This window comes from Nilaparvata lugens, chromosome 1 (assembly GCF_014356525.2).
Source record: "Nilaparvata lugens isolate BPH chromosome 1, ASM1435652v1, whole genome shotgun sequence".
NCBI classification, from domain to species: Eukaryota; Metazoa; Arthropoda; class Insecta; order Hemiptera; family Delphacidae; genus Nilaparvata; species Nilaparvata lugens.
In genome coordinates, this window is record NC_052504.1 from 84,845,069 (window position 1) to 84,868,424 (window position 23,356).

Genomic DNA, 23,356 nt, shown 5'->3' on the forward strand with positions numbered 1-23,356 from the left:
CCTATCACAAATTGGAAAAAATAATTCAATTAGTACTTTTTTTTACAAATGGAAATAGTTAAGTAAATCACTTTGGTAGTTCAGATCTGATGATGCGTCAACCGTGTTATCATATTCCGTAAATTTGTAATCCAGTTACTTTCTTCATTAATAGGATGTCTCTCAGTCAGTTAACCATACTTAACACATTCCTTTTCAGTTTCCTATCATCTGCTTGGGCTTATAATACTACGATTGTCAAAGTGACCCACTCAATCAAATTTTCACTTTCGGTGCTTGCAAGTCTTTCATCACGTTACTCATGTTGAGATTGAGATATTATCAACATTGTTCGTTATTATGAGTAATTTCCTGTGTAAAACGACATTATTAACTAAATTTGAACCATTTCTATTATTTCCAGATAAAACAATCAAGTTGTGGAAGGTCTCGGAAAGGGACAAGAAGGTAGAAGGTTATAACACTAAAGAAGAGAACGGTCAAATGAGAGACCCTTCCTGTGTTACTGCCCTGAGGGTGAGTACTCTTGAATTCTCAAGGTGCAATTCCTTAGCGGCGTCTCGAAACGCCTAACCGCGCGTCTCTAGACGCCCGACCAGAGTCGCTTAGTTAGAGTCGCCGCGGCTAGTAGAGAACGTAACCTATAAATTTATTAGATTTGATGATTCATTAGATATATGAATCGTGAAAGCAATATATAGTAGCCAACACTCCTGCCGCCATAACGTTCATACAACATAAAATCCTATGAGTCATCGAATCTAATGAATTTATAGGTTATGTGAACGGTGACTCTAACCGCACGTCCCGCTATGGAATTGCACCTTAATCTATCCAATTTATAAAAAAATAGCTAAATATAATACATTTCGTAATAAAAAAGCATTGCTCCAATTCCAATGAGTTTCTAGAATTTGAAACTGGATTTATCCTGTTTCAATCGGTTGTTGTGAACAGTCACTCATTTAATCAGTGTTGGATTAGTCAGTTAATGCTATCTTTTTTTAGGATTCAAAGTAATCGAATATGTATCACGTTAGAGTGTAGAGTGTTTATTAACGATTATATCTTCAATGTTTTGTTGCCAATGTCTAAGATTCCAATCGACGTGTCGATTTCGACGCTTGAAGTTATGATAATATATTTTTTGTAAAAAATGAGTTTTTCTGTGCTCATCCATCTGTGAACAGTGATATTCTCATGGTATTTTATTATCTAGCAGTACAGTCACATTCTCGCCTATACTCATTCAATGAACAGTGAGTTGAATCACATACAAGTACTCCATAAGAATTCCATAACAGTGTACTCCCTTCACCAGTTCATCAGTACTTCAAGTGAAAGTTAGAATGTGATTATTCTATTGTGCGATTTATTTAAACTGTGAGCATTGGTTGAATAGGAATTATCTCCTTACCTTATCCCACTCATATGGGGTCAGCATTTCCCTCCTTCACAAAATCCTGCCCATCTCCTCCCCGCGTCTCTAACCCCTCTCCCGCAAATCAGCCTCCACTCTGTCTCTCCACCTCATCCTTGTCCTTCCTCGCCTTCTCGTCCCACCCAGATTCAAATCCTGCACCCTCCGTCCTACATAATCCTATTCACGTCTCAACCAATGTAGATGTGTATCAATATTGTGTTGTGCAACATTCCATGTTCTGATTATTCATTCAAATCCATCGTAAGAAATAACTGAGAGTGAATGAATTATTTTGACAGGTACCCATCATCAAACCAATGGAACTGATGGTTGAAGCATCACCTAGACGAATATTCGCCAATGCACACACATACCACATTAATTCGATAAGTGTCAATTCGGACCAAGAAACGTACCTGTCTGCAGATGATCTTAGAATTAATCTCTGGCACTTGGAAATAACCGATCAGAGCTTTAACATAGTAGATATCAAGCCAACCAATATGGAAGAGCTAACCGAAGTTATAACGGCAGCTGAATTCCATCCGTTGGAATGCAATTTATTTGCCTATAGCAGCAGTAAGGGTACCATTAGGCTCTGTGATATGCGAGCAGCAGCTTTATGTGATAGACATTCTAAGTGTAAGTAACAAATCTCTGTATTATCACCCTAATCAGTACAAGTTATACTCAAATATATTCTTAAATGAATGCAGATTTACTTGTTACAGCTAACTTATGTGTAATAGTGATTTCACTTTGATTATGGAATAATGATACTTGGTTTAATGTTCATCCTTGTTCATAATGCAAGTCATCTTACTAATTACATGTTTAACTAGCATACTTTCTCTTGTCTCTTAATTTGTTCAGTACTTCATACTATCATTTGAAAACTCAATTACATTTTACTTATTCTATTGATCAATGTCCATTCTGATCTATTCTACCCTTATGAATTTAAATGCTTCATAGGATAGGGTTAATTCCTGCTCATAGATTCTAAACCTATGTTGGTATTACTGTTGTAATATAATCATTTTAGGTGACGAAAATTATGCATTATTTTCACATTCAGTATTTTCTAGTTTTGTAGGAACTCAAGCTGTGCTTCATTCCAGTAGCTTTATGTTATTTAACTATGTCCAAGGAGTCGGCATGCTCTCTATAGATTATAAAGCTATTTGCTATGATGAAATTTTACAGCATTTTTGAAAATTATTGCAAGATAGTTGGAAATACTTCTATTTCTACAAGATCCAACTCAAAAATCAGTTTACTTGCTGTCCTTCAAAAGATCAATATTTGTATTTAAGTAATTATTTTACTTGTAATTAATTTTTCCTATTGAAAGTTTGATTCACGTTTCTGTTTTGTTTCAGTATTTGAAGAACCTGAGGACCCAACGAATCGTAGCTTTTTTTCTGAAATAATTTCAAGTATATCCGACGTGAAAATCTCCAACTCTGGAAGATACATGATCTCTAGAGACTATCTATCAGTGAAAGTTTGGGATTTACACATGGAAACGAAACCTATAGAATCATATCCAGTAAGTTTGAAAAATCGATTTGATATTTTTCTTGCTCTTGGCTATCTGTTTTATTAGAATGTTCCATATTTATCACGCCTCACAAATTAATTTTCAAGTAAATGAAGTTCAAAATTTTCAGTGTTTTTACTTTTTAGGAATTAATCGTATGTATTTATGTCAAGCCTAGAATTTCAGGCTCAGTAAGATGAGGTGGTTTACCGCAATGGTCATATTTCTCCTCAAACGCATAACTATCAGTGCCCTCCGTTATGTTCAAATATGATTATTGTACAAGTCTACAATATCATAATCCTACTATTATGAAATGAATGGCGATAATGAAGCTAGTGTATCCTCGACACTCACTGGCCTCATTTGTCGATAATAATGAACGTATCCTATTTTTACCTATATCCTAAAGCTAAATGGCGTAAAAAAGGTGATTCATGAGGAATATTGTGGATGTGATTATAGATATTATAATGAAGTTTGATTTCTGAATCTTGAATAACAATATTCTTCAACTATCAGAATTATAGGAAGATAAACTGATGAAATTCACGCGGAGTAATTTGGAAGAATCGAATCAATTAAAAAGTATACTTGCTAATAGCTTCCACTTCTGACTTCCAATTCAATTCATTTGTAATTAGTAAAAGCTTTCGAATATTTTTTAATTAAAATAAAATTATTTTTCTCATACTTGGAAAAATTTCGGTTTACGATTATTTCTAATATGTGTTGTTTCAGGTGCACGAGTACCTGCGATCGAAACTATGCTCACTTTATGAAAACGATTGCATCTTTGACAAGTTCGAATGCTGTTGGAGCGGCAATGACTCAGCAATCATGACAGGATCCTACAACAATTTCTTCCGAATGTTTGACAGAACCCACAAACGAGACGTGACGTTGGAAGCCGCTCGTGAAATCGCCAAACCTCGCACTGTCTTGAAGCCGAGAAAGGTATATTGTGTTCTCTTATATACTGCTTAGCCCAACTGGCTTCAATATAGAATAAACAATCTTTCAATACAAAAAGCCTTCAATCTGAAATAAACTATCCATACAAATAGCCTTCAATGTGAAATAAATGATCTTCCCATACTAACAGGCTGAATCTAATAATAAACAATGTTTCAATATAAACAGGCTAAATCTAATATTATTCAATGGCCCGGTTGCACAAAAGCCGGTTTAAATTTTAATCGTGATAAATTTCACGAGAACCAATAAGAGAAGGTGTTTTTTAAAAGACGGCTTCTCCGATTGGTTTTTGTAAATTTAATCATGATTAGAATATAACCGGCTTTTGTGCAACCGGGCCATTGTCTTAGAAGCCGCCAGGCGAGGCTGAGTGGTCTGGGATTGCAACTGCTTAGATCCGCCTAGTAGTGGCTTTAAATGCTGTCCGGGAGCATTGATCATCACATCCCATAACTTATGCACAAGCAAAACATTATCTGGGTATCATCCAGCAAAAAGAAAAAGCTGCCAGTCGAATCTTGAATTATTAGTTTTTCATCCTCATTACGTGGAGTAAGTCTTAACAAATATGTAGCCTATATTGATGTGTATTGGAATTCAATACTGTAATAGGTGATAATTGTTTAGTACGTATTGGTATTGATATTGATATAACTGAAGTTCAAGGAGTAATTGAGTTCCTCAAGTTTCTTATTTTCTGGACCACGTTTACTGCTCAAATCTCAGTTATTTAGTATTTTTGAATACCCATCACTGAATTTATTGTGAATAAATGTTTGTGTTTTATCTTGAGCACTAGGTTGGCTGTTAAAGTTCAATAGATCATATTCATTATGATACTGAAAAGAAACTGCTTTCAGTGTTACACTTCAAATGTTTCTACACGACGTGGCTCATGAACAAAATTTTCAAATAAATCATAACGTAGCATAAATTGGAGATGAGGTTTCTGCCAATCTTTCCACTTATGAGTTTGAAAACTATAGGGGCATTTGAAAATGAGATTTTTCTACTCGCAATAGATATTTTGGTTTCTGAACTGTAAGGCTCAACTCACACTACCTCGACTCAAATCGTACGACTCCAGTCGAAGATACTCCTGTCTCTCGACCTTACGACTTTTTTGCTCATTGTCATTACTTCAGTTCCATTTTTATCTTGCATTATTAAAAATATAAGTTCCAATTCGTCACTAAATAGCATGTAACAAATATATCATAATTATTATTAATAGGCTATATTGTCTTATCTAATTCTTATTATTGTCTTATCTAAAATGATAAAACATCACTTTCATTAAAAATGCACGATAATAGCACCTAAAGTCGAGGCTCGACCAACATGTCGTGTTGACGCTCGACTCAGTCTCACAGTCGTGAGGACGCGGAGACTAGAATCGACTTGTCCGAGTGTCACCATTTGAAAACACATGCTGCGACGAGAAGAGACTAGAGTCGCAGTCTCTTCTCGACTTGAGTCGCGTGTGAGTTGAGCCTTAGTTTATTATATCTGTGTGACCTAGAGAAATCACGCTGCAGTTACATTTTCCACTTCACTTTATTTTAGTTTTTTGTGATTGAATTGAGATCAGAACCCCCAATTTGATTAGAAATGAATTAGCTTGTTTTTATTGAAATAAATACATTGTGTATTAAATTTGCAATGCACGTTCTGGTTGTACAGGTTGGCACTGGAGGCAAGAGGAAAAAAGATGAAATCAACGTAGACTGTCTAGATTTCAATAAGAAAATTCTGCACACGGCTTGGCACCCATCGGAAAACATCATTGCAGTCGCTGCCACCAACAATCTATTCCTATTCCAGGACAAGTTCTAGCCTCTGCCACTCCCTGTTGCTAGATTTCTGCTTCCAATGGGGTCAGTTACTTCACTATTTCCAAATAATACGAACATCATTAAACAGAGAATTTCCTCACTAAGCACTAGGTTTCGTTACCTACTTAATAGACCTGCCGAAATTTGACAGAATTATTCAATCTGTAGTGACTATTCTCAACATATAATTTTTCTAAATCTTAGCTTCTTCGACTATAGATTTGGTATTGTTAAAAAATTGATTCGACACCAATATACAGAGTGAGTCATGTATGGGAACCCTTCAATAAATTGGAGATTTACGTAAATATAAAATACTGTAACTTTCAGGATAAAATACTAAAATACTTTACCTTTTTGATTGGTCAAATACTCTACCTTTTGACGTACAACTGAATTTCAACCCCTCATAAGGGGGTGACTTAGGGGTTGTAACTTGAATATTTTAAATATAAACACCCATTGTGTGGTACATCATTTTATAGGTTTTTTTGAAACAAGAAAGATGGCATCGACAAAAATGTTCTATGATACTTGTATCTAAAATGGCGGCTGATTGAAGTTTTAGTTTTTAAAGAAATAAGGGGTTGTAACTCAAATATTTCAAATTTTAACATCCATTGTGTGGTATATCATTTTAAAGACCTTCACTAAAAAAGAAAGATGACATCAATAAAAATGTTCTATTATACTTTTATCCAAAATGGCGGCTGATTGAAGTTAGAGTTTTTAAAGAAATAATTGATAAATTTCAATCAGCCTCCATTTTGGATAAGAGAATCATAGAATATTTTTATTGATTTCATCTTTCTAGTTTAGAGAAGGCCTTTAAAATGATGTATCACACAATGGGTGTTTACGTTCAAAATATTTGAGTTACAACTCCTCATTTCTTTAAAAACTAAAACTTCAATCAGCCGCCATTTTGGATACAAGTATCAGAACATTTTTATCGATGCCATCTTTCTTGTTATAAAAAGGCCTTTAAAATGATGTACCACACAATGGGTGTTAACATTTAAAATATTCGAGTTATAAGCCCTAAGTTCACCCACCCCGTTATGAGGGTTGAAATTCAGTTGTACGTCAAAAGGTAGAGTATTTGACCAATAACTTATTTAATATTACAATAGTGCATTATTATCCCTCTAGCTGTAAGCTATTTGAGGGATATATAAAAATAATCCATTACATACATACATAAACAATCCTGAAAGTTACATTATTATATCTACAACAATCTCCAATTTATTGAAGGGTTCCCTTACATATGACTCACCCTGTATATTTAGGATACCTGAATGATATTGCACCTGTTTTAAAGATACATGAAGGTTTACAATTCGTAGCTTCTCTGGCTGTATTATTTACTCATTCTTCTCAATTTATTGTAAAACTATTTAGGTAATAATGTACATGATATTTCTATGATTTCAAGTTTTAAAGCAGTTTTGGGCTGATACCTGTTCTTTTTAACTGAATTGTATGTATTGTCTATGAATAGATTTATAAATGTATGTAGTTGAACTGTCAATCTCAAATTATATATAACAGTCGTGAGCCCCATTGACGGCTTAAAGTATACACTCGAGCTAGGTGGGACTCCCCACCAATAAAAGCCATACGAATAGTTTCAATGCATGTAGTACTTATACAGTATAACCATAGAGAAAAGATAGCACATGGTATAGGGCGGTTTTGTTCCAAAATTTCATTGTCAACTCAAACCAATAGTCCCAGTAGTTTTTCTTGAAACTATGTGACGCTGGTAGTCTTTCATACTGTGCCGCTCTTACACTCTCACCTGGTCAAAACCGTAATAGTCGACAGTAGCCTACAGTAATCGGCTTGAGTTAACAAAAATCGGCTTGAAATTTGGAACACAAACGACCTGTACTTTAGAGATATCTTGCTATGCTATATTTTCTTTATGGTATAACCTAGTCACGAAAATGGGTTTGGCTAGTTTAGTCGCTGATGTTAGCTGCCTTATTGTACTCTGTGCAAGCTAACTTCAGACTTGGAGGAATATGCGGTGCAGAGAAATAGAGGGAGATCAGCCAATTACTGTGATGAATAGAGTAGAATAGGTAGAAGCGCAGATACCAATTTGTCGATTAGAGTCAGTCGACTGAAGGATTCCAGACAGGAAACTCAGTATGTTTAACATGAGCGCTTGAGTACACACGAGAAATTAGAGCAATGCTGGCCGGTTAGAACGGCAACTTCGCAGCCGTTGTATCCCTACCTCTGTATGCCTTCTCTGCTGCGCATGTCCCTCCCAAGTCAGAAGTTATTTTGTACAGAGTATAGTTAGTGCAAAACAGTATGCAAGAGAAACATATGCATACTACTCTATTGCTTCTCACCATTTGAAAGTATCTCGTAAAATTATCGTTAAAAAGATAATTGAAATATTTGAATATGTTGCAGAGAAATAAATTTATTTATTATTATGTTGCAGAGCGGTGTCCAAGTGGGAAGAGCTAGACGCCCGCATCGTGCGAAGCCTTAAGAAGTACACTCTGTGGTGACGGCGATTGAGTCGCGCGTCTCGCAGCTGTAGCAGCAATCGGCCTCTCTCTCTCTCACTCTCTCTCTCTCTCTCTTCTCCATAATGATCACCAGCAGCCGATGAGCAGTGCAGCCTGCAACCGATGAGCTTCCTGTCGGCTGTCGTGTAATGAAGTGAAGTTCCGTTGTGAGGGAGTTGTAGTTATGCTGTGATCAACTGTGCCATCCAGTCATTTATCATTATTTATCTGCGCAACAATGACATTTTTAGTTCATCCCTCTCTAAAAAAACAGCTATCTCAGTCATGTGTTCAGTTATTTTATTTCTCTTATATGAATTGTATTCAAAATTTCTGGACATTACTTTTGTAATTACTGTACATTAATATGTAAGCTGCATCTACAACTTTCTCTCAGTCGTTGGATCATCAGTTATTGTATTTTATTAATTATTATTGTATTATTTTATATAACCTATTTCTAAAGCGAATGAATTTTAAACGTATTTGTTAATTTTGTTTCTTATAATCGAGTAAAGTAGTTCATACAGTGTTATATTTTGCTATCATTGGTTCTATGAAGGAAGTTGATTAAAATGTATGTAGTTTTATATATTTGGAAATTTTATACAATGAATATAGATTATTTTAATCGGTAACAGTTTCATGATTAAAATCATGCTAGAACTGATTGATAAAATAATTGGTTAGTAATAAATGAAGGCCCTCATTTCGGAACATCAGTGATAAATTAACCTATGTATCATAACATGTGCAGAATCAAAATGAAGTAAATGGTTGAAAGGAAATTGTATGCATAATTGAAAAGTGAACTTATTTTGACTACTGAAGCCGTGTAAGTGTGTGAGTGATCTAAATAGTAGAGTGACTGAACAAGTGTATTCAGGTGCTGCTGTTATTGTTATTAATAATTATTATTATAATTTATGTAACCATCGTTCATCTTCATCGCATCATTATTGGTGTAACTGGGTAGATAATACATTTGTTATAAAACGCTTTTTACTATTTTTACAATAATCAGTTTACCCTGAAGTTTTGGACTCGCTTGAAAAAACTGGAGCAGATCTTGTTAGTCTTAAAGCCTAGCTACTCTACTCAAACATCGGACATGATAACATTACAATACACGTATCGTTATATTATAATGTATGCTTAATTCCATTCATATTTCCAATCATTTGTGATATTTGAACAATAACTAGAGTTTCCTTGAATTCCACACAATAAAATTTACTATTTATTTTCAAAAACAGTTTTTGTAACTGCCCGTACTTCTTTTTTATTGAATATTTGTTAGCAAGCGAATGTTGGTGAATAAATTATTATGACAAAAATAATAGCTGTAGATGTGCTGTTCAGCAAATTCCTAAAAATCAGCTACTTAAATTATACTTTTGGACTATTTTTTAATAAATAAAAGTGAACTCCACTCTAATTTTATTCATTCATCCAGAATCTGAAAATTAAGTGATGCACAGCATTCTAGTGTTTTTCATTACCGAATTCAGTTTTGAAAATTGCGAACTTTCTCGTAGATGCATGGTACATACGATCATGAAAAAATCGATATTAATAAAGGACCTATTGTAGCTTGAAGCTCCTACACTAAGTTGGTTGATTGAAATAGAAGTACTGTAGGTCGATTTTCAAGGCCAACTACCTTGACGTTTACCTATAAAGATGTTAATCAAATAAACGTGATTTAGAATATTGTGGTAAAAGGATGTAATGAGAAATTCTTACTAAATTGCAATAAGTTCATAAATTGAGTGATAAATTCTCCCAAGGTTAGTAGTTAGACTCTTTTAACCTAGCAATTGACTTGCTAGATTAAAAATCTTAATTTTTATTCTCTTATGCGCAGTTGAAAAACATATAATTAATTTAGTGATTCTAGCTTCTAGTGTCGTTTTTTATTAGTAAAATATCAGAAATTCTTGATATTAGGAACTCAATATTCATTAGTGAGTTTGAACTCATTAGGGAAAATTATAAACGTATTAGGAAGTTGACAGAAAAAATTTGCTCATATATTCAAGACAGAGCAAGAATGTATCAAAAATAAAATGTATCTCTTCGAAACATTAATTAACCGTTCATCAAGAACGCTTATCATCCCATTCAAAATGGGTTATAATTATCACTAAAATGAAGAGTTGAGTTGGATTCCCATACAAAAGTGAAAGTGAGAAAATATAACTACTATAATAGTACCGTACTATTCCACAGCCCGGCTGAACTAGTATGAATAATACCATTAGAACTTATGAAAATTATATTTTTACTGACACTGTTGAGTGGGATTCCAGCCTGAGCTAACACAAATTCAGAGCTCCCTCCGATAGGCATTTTGTGAACAAGGGTCTGCTCTAAAATTGATATTGGGTCAAAGGTACCTAGAATACAGTACCCTAGTAGTTTAGGTACATTGGGTCATACTAGAGAAGTTAGTTGATGCCGAAGCCATGCGTGGAGTTGAAGGCGCACAGCAGTAGACTAGACAGACGAAGAAAAATCATACCTGCATGCAGACATGAGCGGACAAAGTTTAGTTTAGTTTTATTCTAAGTCATTGACCAGCGCTGCTGGATAGACTGTGTCAGGGAAGACAGACAGACGTGTGCATTGCACCATTCAAACACCTGGGAAGGGATTTTTCCTCCGTCTGTTGTGTGTACCTTTAAGCGGTCGTCACACCAACGTCTGCTAGCGTTAGCGAGCTCGCTCCCGCGGAGGTAGTTTTTCTGGAAGCAGTTCACACCAAAAAACGTCCACCAGCGGTAGTTTGGTTTTGTTCTTGTTTTGATGAGGCTGGTTCTCTAGAAGTGGGGAAAGGCCGGCAACCAGAGTGCTGTACTTCGTCTCGTGCAGTACTGTACTAGTGTCTAGCTCTAGACTGTCTACTATCTACTAGATGGACATGACGCTAAATTTTAGCGACCAAAAATCACTTAGTAATAATGTACCGTGGTTAGAGGACAGTAGCTCCGATAGTGATGAGGAACTTATTATGCTGTATTCTGTACCTTATCACTTAAGAATAGATGAAGATTAAAGAAATATAATTAAATAATTTGAATAAAATGACGAACAACGAAAATGACAATAGCTCAATTCCGACTGCAACACAAAATGTTGGGTCGCTGTAGGCATGCAAATGACCTTGTGTGTAAATGGCCTTAGGGTTAGGATAGGTGGCAACTACAGTATTCAATTACTTGAAAGGAACTCAATATAAACAGAAAAGTGGTTGACAAATTTCCTAGAGCTCAGTCTAGGTTCGATTTGTGCCCGGTAATGGCATTTCTTGAATACAGAATAGATATCAGGATACAAGATACAGTAGAAAACACTTCATTCACATGGGCTACTCTTGAACAAATTGATAAAAACAATAAAAAATTTTGTAGTACCTACCCTTTATTTTTTAAAAACTATAAAATAGTCCTAACTTTAGGGTCGAAACTAGTTGTTGAACTATTTTAAAGTTTTTAAAAAATAAAGAGTACTACACGACTTCATATTGTTTTTATTAAGATACAGTAGATATAAATGAAAGTAGGTCGATTTTCCAACTACCTTGACATTGGCCTATGTTTTGACCCTAAATAATAGTCAGTCGAAACTGATGATGTTCCTAGTTCTCAGGCAAGCATATATACCGGCTGCAAGCCGCCTTCTGTCATGACAATTACGTATTGGAGTTATAATGGGTGTAGGTCTGACCATCACCTTGATGATACCTACATAGGGGAGGGGGACCTAGATGCACTGACGCCTAGACGGTGTGCTCCATACATCTAGATACCGTGACTCTTTGGTGATTTGAAACCGCCTATCGTCCGCCACGGTGAGACTCTGGTTCCTACCAGAGACAAATAAATTAAACAGTATCTTTACTCTCTATGGTTCTCAACTAGAATAGAACTAAACCTTGATGCACTCATCTTCATTCTGTGATGCACTTCCGTTATAATTACTGTATAGGAAAAACAAAACTGTGCTCATGCAATTCATCAGAAAGGTGATAACGCTATGGCTTGAGGAATTCGGTAGAATAAACTATGTTTTTGTCCTAATTTTGTATCAAATCGTGTCATTAATATGATTATTACCTGATGAATGGAGATAAATAAAGCTCCAAGAGATGAAAGAGTGAAGATGAGAAAAAACTGCAAAATAATGCTTCAAATGGAAAACTTTATTGAAAAAAAATTCTTACAAGATTAAAGTTGTAGAAACAACAAATACAAAAATACATCTTATCACATAAACAAATGCTTCAATCAGTCTCAGGAGCAAGCTACTCATTCTTTTAATACGGTTTCCACAGTCAGTCTCTTACAACTAGATTTGATTAGGGGTACCTATCTTCTACAGTAATATTACTTTTGGTACTTAGTTATTGGTTGATTGAAGGAGAAACACGAGCAAGATGATATTAAATACATTTTTGACACAACACAGATGTCATTCTTAATTAGAAATTCTCTAGATGAGAGAATAATTCAATCTTCAGCCTTCCTTCAACCTGGAAATCGCTAATGCCTCAACATCTCAAATGCATTGAGCTTTTATAATCAATTTTGGATTTGACAACATTTGGCAATTTGAGAATGTTTATACAATCAGCATTATTGAATTAAACGTAATCGATTGGAAGCAATTAAATGAATCAAGACAACTGTATTTCGATAGAAGCATAACCTGTGGTGAATAATAAATAGTAAAAAACATAATTCAACAGATTTTGTAATCTTCGATACTAATAAATGATAGGGAGAACATCACGTTTTAATTCACAATAGTGTTATGAGTAATGGTTTCAAAATAATGAGCTTTCAAATGATAACATTTTTTAAGGCACTAATCATTCTTGAATTTTCATTTTTGATTTTCAACATTTGCAAGAAAACTGTTTGATCATAATAAATTAAAAAAAAGAAGATAAGTACTCATCACTTACAATGAAAAAGTATATGATGAAAATATAGGTAAGTATCACAATAATAAAGATCAATTTAGAAATTTATAATTATTATTAGGTCTAAAATTAAGTACACTTTATTTATGATTATCTGAGGAAGAGAATTGAGAAAAAGTAAAGTAGGCTATAAACCAATAGCAAGGTAACAAAAAAAGTTAGAAGTTAAAGCTTAACTACAAAAATTATTTTCACCTTTCTAATAGAATTAATAATATCAATATAGGATGTCAAAATTATGTTAATGAAAACATTTAATTCTTCAGTCTATGTAAGCACATTTATGAAAATCTGTGGTAAGAGATATAAATAAGACCATATACATAATTTGTGTTTCCAGCTTCCATGGAAGACGTACAAAGAAGTGTTAAAAACGAATGCAAAAAAAATCAAAAATTTTATCAATAGTATCTAATATCACTCCACGTTAAATTTTGAAATTTATAATTATTATATATTATATTAAGTACACTTCAATTATAAATAAGGAGAAAAAAATTATGATATTCCATAAATAACAAAGCATAAATACATTAAATAAAAATTGGAAGTCATTTCAGAAGAAGAATTGGTTATTAAGTTCAAGAATTCCGGAATTAAAACGTAAGAGCGATTAATTATCAAGACTATGTTACGAGCACCTTTCATATAAATAAGTACCTGGTAAGCTAACCTGCATTACAACGTAGTCCAGTTTCCAAGGAAGACTTACAAATATATGTAACAATATGATAAATAAGCAATTTTCCTTACTAGTCTTCAATCTCACTTTACCATTTTCTTATGAGAAGATAACAAGTGTCTGTTATTGGCTGCATAAATATGAGGGGTATTCACAATGTTGGAGTTAGCTGGCTAAGTCGAGCTATTCGCTAACTCCTACTATTTGCTAAGTCTGTGTTAACTCAATGCTATAGTAGTACGTTAGAGAAAAATTAACAGACGAGATAGCAGATAGCGCTGGTAACTCTAGCTATCTCTGTTAAAACGGCACCCATTATATGTTTATAATCTTACTTTTGAGTTATAATAAACTTTGAGTCAAACAAATTATCCGCTTGGGTCGTTACTGCAGATAGCTAATAGCAGATGGTTTTAGATGTGGCGTTCACAATCCAGAGTTATCAAATAGCACTTTAGCTGGCTAAAACAACATTGTGAATACCCCTATGATTGACTATTTTAATAGAACGTGGCTCAAAAGAGAAGCCAGCCAAAGTATTTACACAATTGCAATACAAAAGTATTCATTGCAATTGGCTAATTGAATTCTTAGCGAAGCTGTAACGATTGAAGCCAAAATGTAACAATAATTGTGAATTAGTACCAGTGAGTGCACTCCATAACTTGCATAGTATCATCGACTGTTGAATTCCAAAAATGAAAAATAATTTATAAAAAAAACTTACAACTAGATAAAGATGAAAAAAAAATAGTAGTAACATGTGTAAATTGGAGCAAAGTTCAACAACTAGCCTAGTTTCTCCTGGTGGTAACTGCTTTGACCGCTTTGTGCGTCATGGCGATCCCTTTTTGATTTGCGATGTGGGGGAATGGGCACTGCCTGCCTTGCTCACAGAATCCAGCCGTACGCCAACGGTAACATGCCAGAGGCTTATCAGGAGTCATTTGGCTGCACAAACAGATAACTCAATTATTCATCGAATAAGTACAATAGTAAACAAGAAACAAACCGCGTCTTAAGCTTCTCTCTCCTTCTCAAAACTTTAAATTAAATCAAATTTTATTCTCACAATTTGCAAATAATACAGTACAGTTACAGTACATTTATACAGGGTGATTCATAATTATGGTAAAATAATTTAATACGTGATAGTAGAGGTAAAAATAAGAAAAAAAGTTCTTATAAACATATATCCATAAACGCTTCATTAGCGTTACAGGGTGAAAGATTTTGCCCGGAATTCAGTTCCTCTGGTGAAATACACCAATGCTGAATTGTTTGGGGACTAGTTTTTGAAAAACTTATGCTGGATTCATATGGAAAAATATCTGAAAAATTGAATAAAACTAGTCTGGAAGCTGTAGTGTGAGTAGTTTTTGAGAAAAAAGTTGAAATATAACTTTCTTTAATGACCAGTAAACAAATAATTTTTCGCAATAGAAATTGTAGAGAATTTAATTCTGAAAAGAATGATGTAAGCTGTGTGAACTAAATTTGAATAATAGTTGGATAAAATGTATTCTTATGTAGTACATTACACCACAAAAATTTGCTGTTTTATGAGGAGAGAACTAATAACTCATAGGTTGTAGCTGATTGCAAATAGAACATTGATTTTAAGAACAGCTGTTCCAAAACAGCTGATTTATTTTGTTTCAAGTAAAAAAATATTTAAAAGAACTTATCAGCTGAAAATTATTTTCAGAAATATTTTAGCTCACTGTTGAACAAAAAAACAAACTGTAAGTTGGGCCTACTGTAGCCGCGCTGTGTTTTTGTTTAACCTATTAACCAGTTATTTGTAACCATTTCACCTTGCTTTTGTGTTAAGTGTTAACTTTTTAAAAAATGGCGGGTAATTTTAGACATTATTCATACTCCGAATTAGCTGACATGCATTTAATGTATGGAATGGGACACCACTGTAATAATACTGAAGCAAGACGTTTGTATCATGAGAACTTTCCTAACCGAGTATGTCCAAGTTCAAGGTTTTTTGCCACTATTCATCAACGTCTGTCTGAGATAGATTCTTTGATATCCAAAGAGCACATTTATGCAGGCAGACCCCGATCTACTAAGACTGTTGAGTTAGAAGAACAAGTTCTTTATGAAATTTATGAACATCCCGAGAAGGACACAAGAGAATTGTCAGTGCAGTTTAATGTCAATCAATCTATTATTTGGAGGATACTGAAAGAGCAACAATTACATCCATACCAACTCCAGAAAGTTCATACTCTATTGTCACGAGACTGTATTCCCCGTGCTGGTATTTGCCGATGGTTTTTAGTAAAACTTGTTTACCCAAACTTTTTAACAACCGTTTTATTTAACGACGAGGCACACTTTACAAGAACAGCAATCGTTAACGTCCACAACTAACATATTTGGACAGCTGAGAATCCTCATGCCATCAATCCCAATCTTCCACAACATCAGTTTTCAGTAAACATTTGGGCAGGAATCATAGGAGATCATCTACTTCTGTTCGAGCTTCCTCCCAGGCTTAATGGCATAATCTAATAGTCTTTTGGTATAAGTTTAATGTCATTTAGATATGCTACTTTCATATAAAAAAAAAATTCCATAAGAAAACCGAATATTTTATTTGCAATCAGCTACAACTATGAGTTATTAGTTCTCTCCTCATAAAACAGCAAATTTTTGTGGTGTAATGTATTACATAAGAATACATTTTATCCAACTATTATTCAAATTTGAAGAAGCCTTCAACTATTATCTGATGAGAAGCCTTCACATCACTGGCAATCAATAGTGAACCAATGGGATTGGAGATAAATGAGGCCAAGACAAAGTATCTGAGAGTGTCACCAGCAGTAGGCCTAGGTAGGAGAGTTGCTAGAGACATGAAAATTGGACCCTACACATTTCAACAGGTAGAAGAATTTGTCTATCTGGGAACACTTGTGACAAGTAGTGGGAAAGTCTCAGCAGAGATTAACAACAGGATCATGGCGGGAAACAGGGCATACTATGCTAATATCAAGTTGTTCAAATCTCGATTGATATCTAGAGCTACGAAATTACAATTATACAAAGCATTGGTGAGGCCTGTGGTGAGTTACGGTTCGGAAACATGGGTGCTTACAGCTGGAGATGTGCAAAGATTGAGAGTTTTTGAAAGGAAGGTAGTGAGAAGAATCATGGGTCCTGTTTTTGAGAATGGTCTTTGGAGAGGAAGAAAAAATTTGGAAATAGAGCAGTTCTTAAACAATGAAGACATTGTGCGGTTTATTAAAGCTGGCAGAATAAGATGGATGGGACATATGGTGAGAATGGGAGATGAAAGAGTAGTGAAATGTATATGGAAGGACAGGATATATAAAAGAAGAAGAAAAGGTCGACCGAGAAATAGATGGACGGATGATGTGGAACGAGATCTGAGAACGCTTGGAGTTCGTAACTGGAGGGGGCAGGCCGAGGATCGTGACAGATGGAGAGGCTATGTGAGGGAGGCCAAGGGTTGCAAAGACCTGTAGAGCTGAGGAGTAAGTAAGTAAGTATTATTCAAATTTAGTTCACACAGCTTACATCATTCTTTTCAGAATTAAATTCTCTACAATTTTTATTGCGAAAAATTATTTGTTTACTGGTCATTAAAGAAAGTTATTGGGCATCAAACGTAGAAGTCTGTGTTTTTCTACTTGAATTTTTTGCATATTTCAAATTTTTTCTCATAAACTACCCACACTACAGCTTCCAGACTAGTTTTATTCAATTTTTCAGATATTTTTCCATATGAATCCAGCATAATTAAGTTTTTCAAAAACTAGTCCCCAAACAATTCAGCATCGGTGTACTTCACCAGAGGAACTGAATTCCGGGCGAAATCTTTCACCCTGTATAGCTCGCTAATGAAGCGTTTATGGATATATGTTTATAGGAACTTTTTTTCTTATTTTTACCTCTACTATCACGTATCAAATTATTTTACCATAATTATGAGTCACTCTATATATACCCTTACGTTATGAGAGACTCACATGTAGGCTTAAGCCTGTGTTTGTGAGGGCCTGGCGTAATTCGCTGAATTTATATCGAAACTTTAAAAACTTTGAAACCAATATCAAGAGAAAAATTGAGAAGCTAGAATGAGGTGAGATAACTTCTCTAGTTTAAAAACCAAACCATTTTTATTCTCAAGCCAGTTACATCGATTTTCGGACGTACAATTTTTTCCGTCCTTATGAATTCTCTCAGATTAAACAAAACTTGACACACAATCTGTTTAATCTAATAGAATTTATAAGGTCGGCATAAAACCGTACGTCCAAAAATCGATGTGTGTGTGTGTAACTGGCTTGACTGATCAAACAAAAAATTCTATTAACAAATCATCTGGACTTGTAAATCTAGTATTAGGTCTGACTTTGCCTAATGCCAATGGTGCTTAATGACAGTGAAATTTTATTAATTTATTCTATTATAGTTTTTGAAAAAATAAAAACCAGTTCAACTAATATGATACGTAATCATTCTAAAAATTGGACCACATTGATTATACAATATAGAACAATATAACATAAAATACAGAAAAAAATTCCCTTCTAAGTGAAAACTAGATTTACTCAAAGCTAATCCAAGAAAATGTTTCTTTGATTACGGAAAGAGTAATATATTTATGACGCTATTAATTATTGGAGAAATGAGTAGAAAATAATTTTATTATGAATTTTCAAAAAATGAAAAAACATTTTCCTCGGAAGATGATGATTCAAGGTAGAGAAAAAAACACTATATTCCATTAGGGCTTAGCCACAGGAAGGTTTTTTCAGGGCCGACTATACTCCGTGCAAATCTTCTTCAGACTTGGAAGAATTTGCAGCGCAGACAAATGGAGGGAGATCAGCCAATTGCAGTGATGGATTGAGTCATAGGTGGAAGCGCAGTTGTCAATTTGTTGAATAGAGTCAGTCGAGTCTGTGATTGCAGAGAGGAAACTTCCTAAGTTTAACATGAGCGCTTGAATACTGGAAATTAGAGAACGCTAGCCGGTAAACAATGGCAACATAGCAGCCGTTGTATCCCTGCCGCTGTATGCCTTCTCTGCTACGCATGTCCATCCCAAGTCAGAAGTTAATTTGAACGGAGTATAGTCTGAAAACGCCTCAAGTAACGCTTCGTATGACTTGGCCCTTACTGAATTTAGTCAAGATTGGCCATGAGCTTACACAATAAGGTGCGTACAGACTTTCGCTCTGCTCCGCAATCGAACGTCACTTGAGCAGATCGATTGTGGAGCAAGAGTGGAACGCGAGAAGAGCGTGTAACAGAGGTCGAGCTTGGCAAGCTCCTAGTTCGAAGTAACCAATAGTTGCGCATGCGCGGTTAATATTTTTGTTGGTTCAGTTTCGAAAATTACGATCTCTGTGTTAGCATATAAAATTATCAAAACTAATAATTTATTATTAAATCATGTAAAATTATAAAAACATTTTTGATAATAGGTACCAGCATATTAGAATTTAGAAGAAAGAAGCCAAAAACCCAACCACGCCTTTCACCTTTCAAAACATTGACAGACATAACCTTTTTTGTAATAAAGCATCAACATAGATGCAACAAACATAATAATTATCAATTGATTATATAAACATGATTAATAAACATAATGTATTATTATGCTACACAGAAATCCCCTGGTCAGAATATTTTATTTTGTTTTGTCACCCGATCAGCTGGATTGAACGTTTCACATTTGTGAGGTTAGGTTGTAGCGAAGTCAACAATACGACAAGCGCGCGATCATCCTTCAAACCTTTATCGAACCCTTGCGTAGCATCTCGCGTAACGTTCATGATCGGAGCGATTGCGGAGCGTGTTCGAGGCGCGAATATCTGTACGCACCTATAGATAAAAGGTGACTATTCTTATTTACACACAAATTATAGGAATAGATCCCCGAAACAGATCCTTTTCCGAATTTTTACGGTTAAAAAAATGTTCTCACTTGATCAAATTGAGTAAATTTTTAGTCCAAAAATATGAATATTTTAATTTGTTACCTTTTCTGAGTGGCAATGGCCTTGCTGGGATACTTGATGACAACGGCCGGAGTTCCAGGTAGGAGACTCTTGTTCTGCAGCCAGCGCATGGCATTTCCCGCACTTCGCCCGTTCTCGAAATTCAGAAAAGCACAATTCGAATCCGTGATGATACGCAGACTAACAACCTTTCCATACCTGAACAGTAAATTAATTAGATTACAACTTTTTAATTTTATTTCTGTCTAGTGTGAAGTTTAGTTTTTCAAGAGAAGTCATTCTACTCTAATAGTAGAGGAGAGATTTGTAATAAGCACCAATAAGAATAACATAATAGGTATGCACTTATAATAATCATACATAGTAATCACACAATTAAAAGAAAACAACACAATAATTATAAACTTGGATTATAAACAGGAGATATTTCGGCGAAGTTACTTGATTTCTTGTTTAAAAAGTAAGCTTATATGTGTTTTCTTCTTTAAATTATGTGATTTCTATATAATATTATGATTATTATAAAAAATATAAAAATCAAAATTATTAAATCAAAATGCTAAAGAATATGAACTTATAAAGATAAATTATATAATTCATTTTTGATATATAAGACAATTCTTATTCAAGAGTAATACTGTAACACTGAGAAAATGTATCTATTTTAAACTAATGATTCTGGTTCACTTTTTACATTGTTCAAATTAAGGAACAGCTAATAGAAGGCAAAAAATGAAATTCTGAAAAACAACTGAAATGATGATTAGCAATGGAAATCAACAATACACGTTATTTTGCAATTGATAGGCTGTTGTTTTCGATGTAACAATAGAGTAAAAAATATATAATAATAATTTCTCTGATTGCCAATGAATTGCAAGAGGAGATTGTTGGCAAAACATATACATAATTATTATAAAAACACTTCACTTACATGGGCTAGTTTTGTACAAACTAATAAAAACAATATAAAAACCTTGTAGTACCCTTTATTATTAAAAACTTTAAAATATCTTAAATAAACTATAAATTGACTTAGGCTAAATAATCCAATTTTTGATAAAATGCAAAGTAAATGGCACTCACTGACTGACTGACTGACTCACTCACTCACTCGCAGAACTAAAAATCTACCGGACCAAAAACGTTTAAATTTGGTAGGTATGTTCAGTTGGCCCTTTAGAGGCGCACTAAGAACGGATTTGGAAAAATTTCCAAAGATACGCCCAAAATCTGCGTTTTTCCAGCGTTTTCTCTGCTTTATCGAGAACAAATGAACAGAAAATGTTCAAATTTAGTACAGAAGCTCAGCTAGGGTGTAATAATGTTGTGTTAGAAGGAATTTGCAATAACGTCAAAAATACGCCCAAAATTACGTTTTCCAGCGTTTTTTTGCTTTTTCTCAGATATATCGAGAACAAATGAACAGAAAATGTTCAAATTTAGTACAGAAGCTCAGCTAGGGTGTAATAATGTTGTGTTAAGGTGCGTACAGACTTTCGCTCTGCTCCGCAACCGAACGTCACTCGAGCAGAGCGATTGATGATCGACCGGGGAGCAAGAGTGGAACGCGAGAACAGCTAACATCTCCCGTAACGTTCATGCGAGTGAAGCGCGGGGGCGGAGCGATTGCAGAGCGATGGCTGAACGAGGGCGGAGCTTGCACGGAGCGGGTTGGAGGCGCGTATATCTATACGCAGCTTTAGAAGGAATTTGCAATAACGTCAAAGATACGCCCAAAATTAGCGTTTTTCCAGCATTTTTTGCGCTTTCTCAGCTTTATCGAGAACAAATGGCGAGCGAAGCGAGCCCGCTTATCTCATTTTTGGACGATCCAGTCGGGGGTCCAGGGGCGGAGCCCCCTTGCTAGACGGATATGGCGAGCGAAGCGAGCCTGACGGCTACTATTATATAGTATCAACTTGTTTATTCATGTTCTACATTTCAACTTTGAAATGACCTAAGTTAGGGTCGAAACTAGTTGTTGAAATATTTTAAAGTTTTCAATAATAAAGGGTACTACAAGGTTATTATAATTATTATATTATACATACAAAAGTTGCTAATACTAAACTTAGTTATAAATTATGATACCCCACTATGATAATATTTATAATAATAGTGTCGGGGCGATCATAATATTCTTTTCTAAAACATCATATAAAATGTTCAATCCAACATATTATTTAAACTTTCAAATTAAATTAAATGTAATGTAAAATGTGATTCCAAGTATATTCTTACTTTGAAAAGCTATCCAAGAGATTCCTCTCCTTGATCCTGCTAGCTATGTTCCCCACATATAGAGAGCAGCAGTTAGTTGGGTTTGAAGGACTGAAAGCAGAAAGATAAGATGAGAAAATAAATACAAACGAATTGGTATATATGGTACGAGTACAAAACGAGCGAGTTCCATAAAATATGACTTAGCTTATGATGAATTAGAATGCGGTAGAAATTTCACTTGAAGATCTGTAGAGAAGATAAGTTTATTCAGTGGAACCTCCTCTACATAAAATTGTGATCATGAGTCAAGTCATGCAACTAATCGACAATATTGATACACAATTTCACAAATTATTTTTTTGAAACACCTTTAAAAATAGGTACTGATTACAATACAACTGAATAGTTCTATTCAGCAAGAATTTCCAGCTATTCAGCTAGAAACCTAGCTGCCGAAGAGAGTTATAAATATGCAGCTCATTTACTTTAATCCGAGCTGCTATGAGGTTGGTGGCAATAAAATGTGTCTTCAATTTGAAATATCTGATTATTTTATTACCTGAATTATCTATAAATATGTATCTGATTATTTGAAATATCTGATAGCACTTTAATACCTCTCATTTAATTATCAACAATTAGTTGAATTCAAGAATTCGAATAGAATCATTCGAATGTTATCTATATTATAATAAAGTAAAGAACTGGCTTATTCACGTACGGGATAGGAAAATAATGTTTGACGCATCTTCACGTCTGAACTACTGGACTAATTAACTTGAAATTTTGCATATAGATTCTTATTTAACCGAGGATATTTATAGGCATATTTTCAATTATTCAAAATTTTATTACATCAAGTTTTCAGTTTGTCAAAATTTAAAAGTAGACCCTTGCGGAGCACGGGTTACCTGCTAGTAATAAATGGAGTATTCCTAGTGTACTCGGTACTCACTCTTGAGCAGGATTAACTTTTGGCGGCATGACTTTGGGGAAATGATCTTCATATTCAGTGCGAGTTGATTTGACAGAAGAGAGGGATGGCGTTGGTGAAGGCGGAGGCATTGTTTGGCTGCAGAAATTCTTATCTGTCACTTTTAGTTTATTGGGATCGGGTTTATTTCTGAAAAAATCATT

General features: G+C 34.5%; 2 protein-coding genes across 9 annotated transcripts in view; one reads left to right on the forward strand and one right to left on the reverse strand.

Moving 5' to 3' along the window:
• Window positions 1-9,745, forward strand: part of LOC111056082 (protein phosphatase PP2A 55 kDa regulatory subunit) — a 91,011-nt gene extending 81,266 nt beyond the window's left edge. For 3 of the 6 annotated variants that reach the window (XM_039419172.1, XM_039419176.1, XM_022343409.2), the window contains 6 exons: window positions 404-516; window positions 1,723-2,065; window positions 2,806-2,975; window positions 3,708-3,923; window positions 5,619-5,821; window positions 8,244-9,745. In XM_039419172.1, coding sequence (XP_039275106.1) covers window positions 404-516; window positions 1,723-2,065; window positions 2,806-2,975; window positions 3,708-3,923; window positions 5,619-5,780 — 1,004 coding nt within the window. In that variant the 3' untranslated portion in view covers window positions 5,781-5,821; window positions 8,244-9,745. The remainder of the gene's footprint in view (window positions 1-403; window positions 517-1,722; window positions 2,066-2,805; window positions 2,976-3,707; window positions 3,924-5,618; window positions 5,822-8,243) is intronic. The other 3 variants (XM_039419187.1, XM_022343410.2, XM_039419181.1) reach the window with 2 other exon arrangements.
• Window positions 9,746-12,496: 2,751 nt separating this feature from the next.
• Window positions 12,497-23,356, reverse strand: part of LOC111056079 — an 82,146-nt gene continuing 71,286 nt past the window's right edge. For 2 of the 3 annotated variants that reach the window (XM_039419231.1, XM_039419223.1), the window contains exons 10-13: window positions 23,175-23,342; window positions 22,238-22,327; window positions 20,015-20,191; window positions 12,503-14,933 (exon numbers count right to left, since the gene is read on the reverse strand). In XM_039419231.1, the coding sequence (XP_039275165.1) occupies window positions 14,777-14,933; window positions 20,015-20,191; window positions 22,238-22,327; window positions 23,175-23,342 (592 nt within the window). In that variant the 3' untranslated portion in view covers window positions 12,503-14,776. Of the gene's footprint in view, window positions 14,934-20,014; window positions 20,192-22,237; window positions 22,328-23,174; window positions 23,343-23,356 lie in introns of all 3 variants that reach the window. The other variant, XM_039419217.1, reaches the window with a different exon arrangement.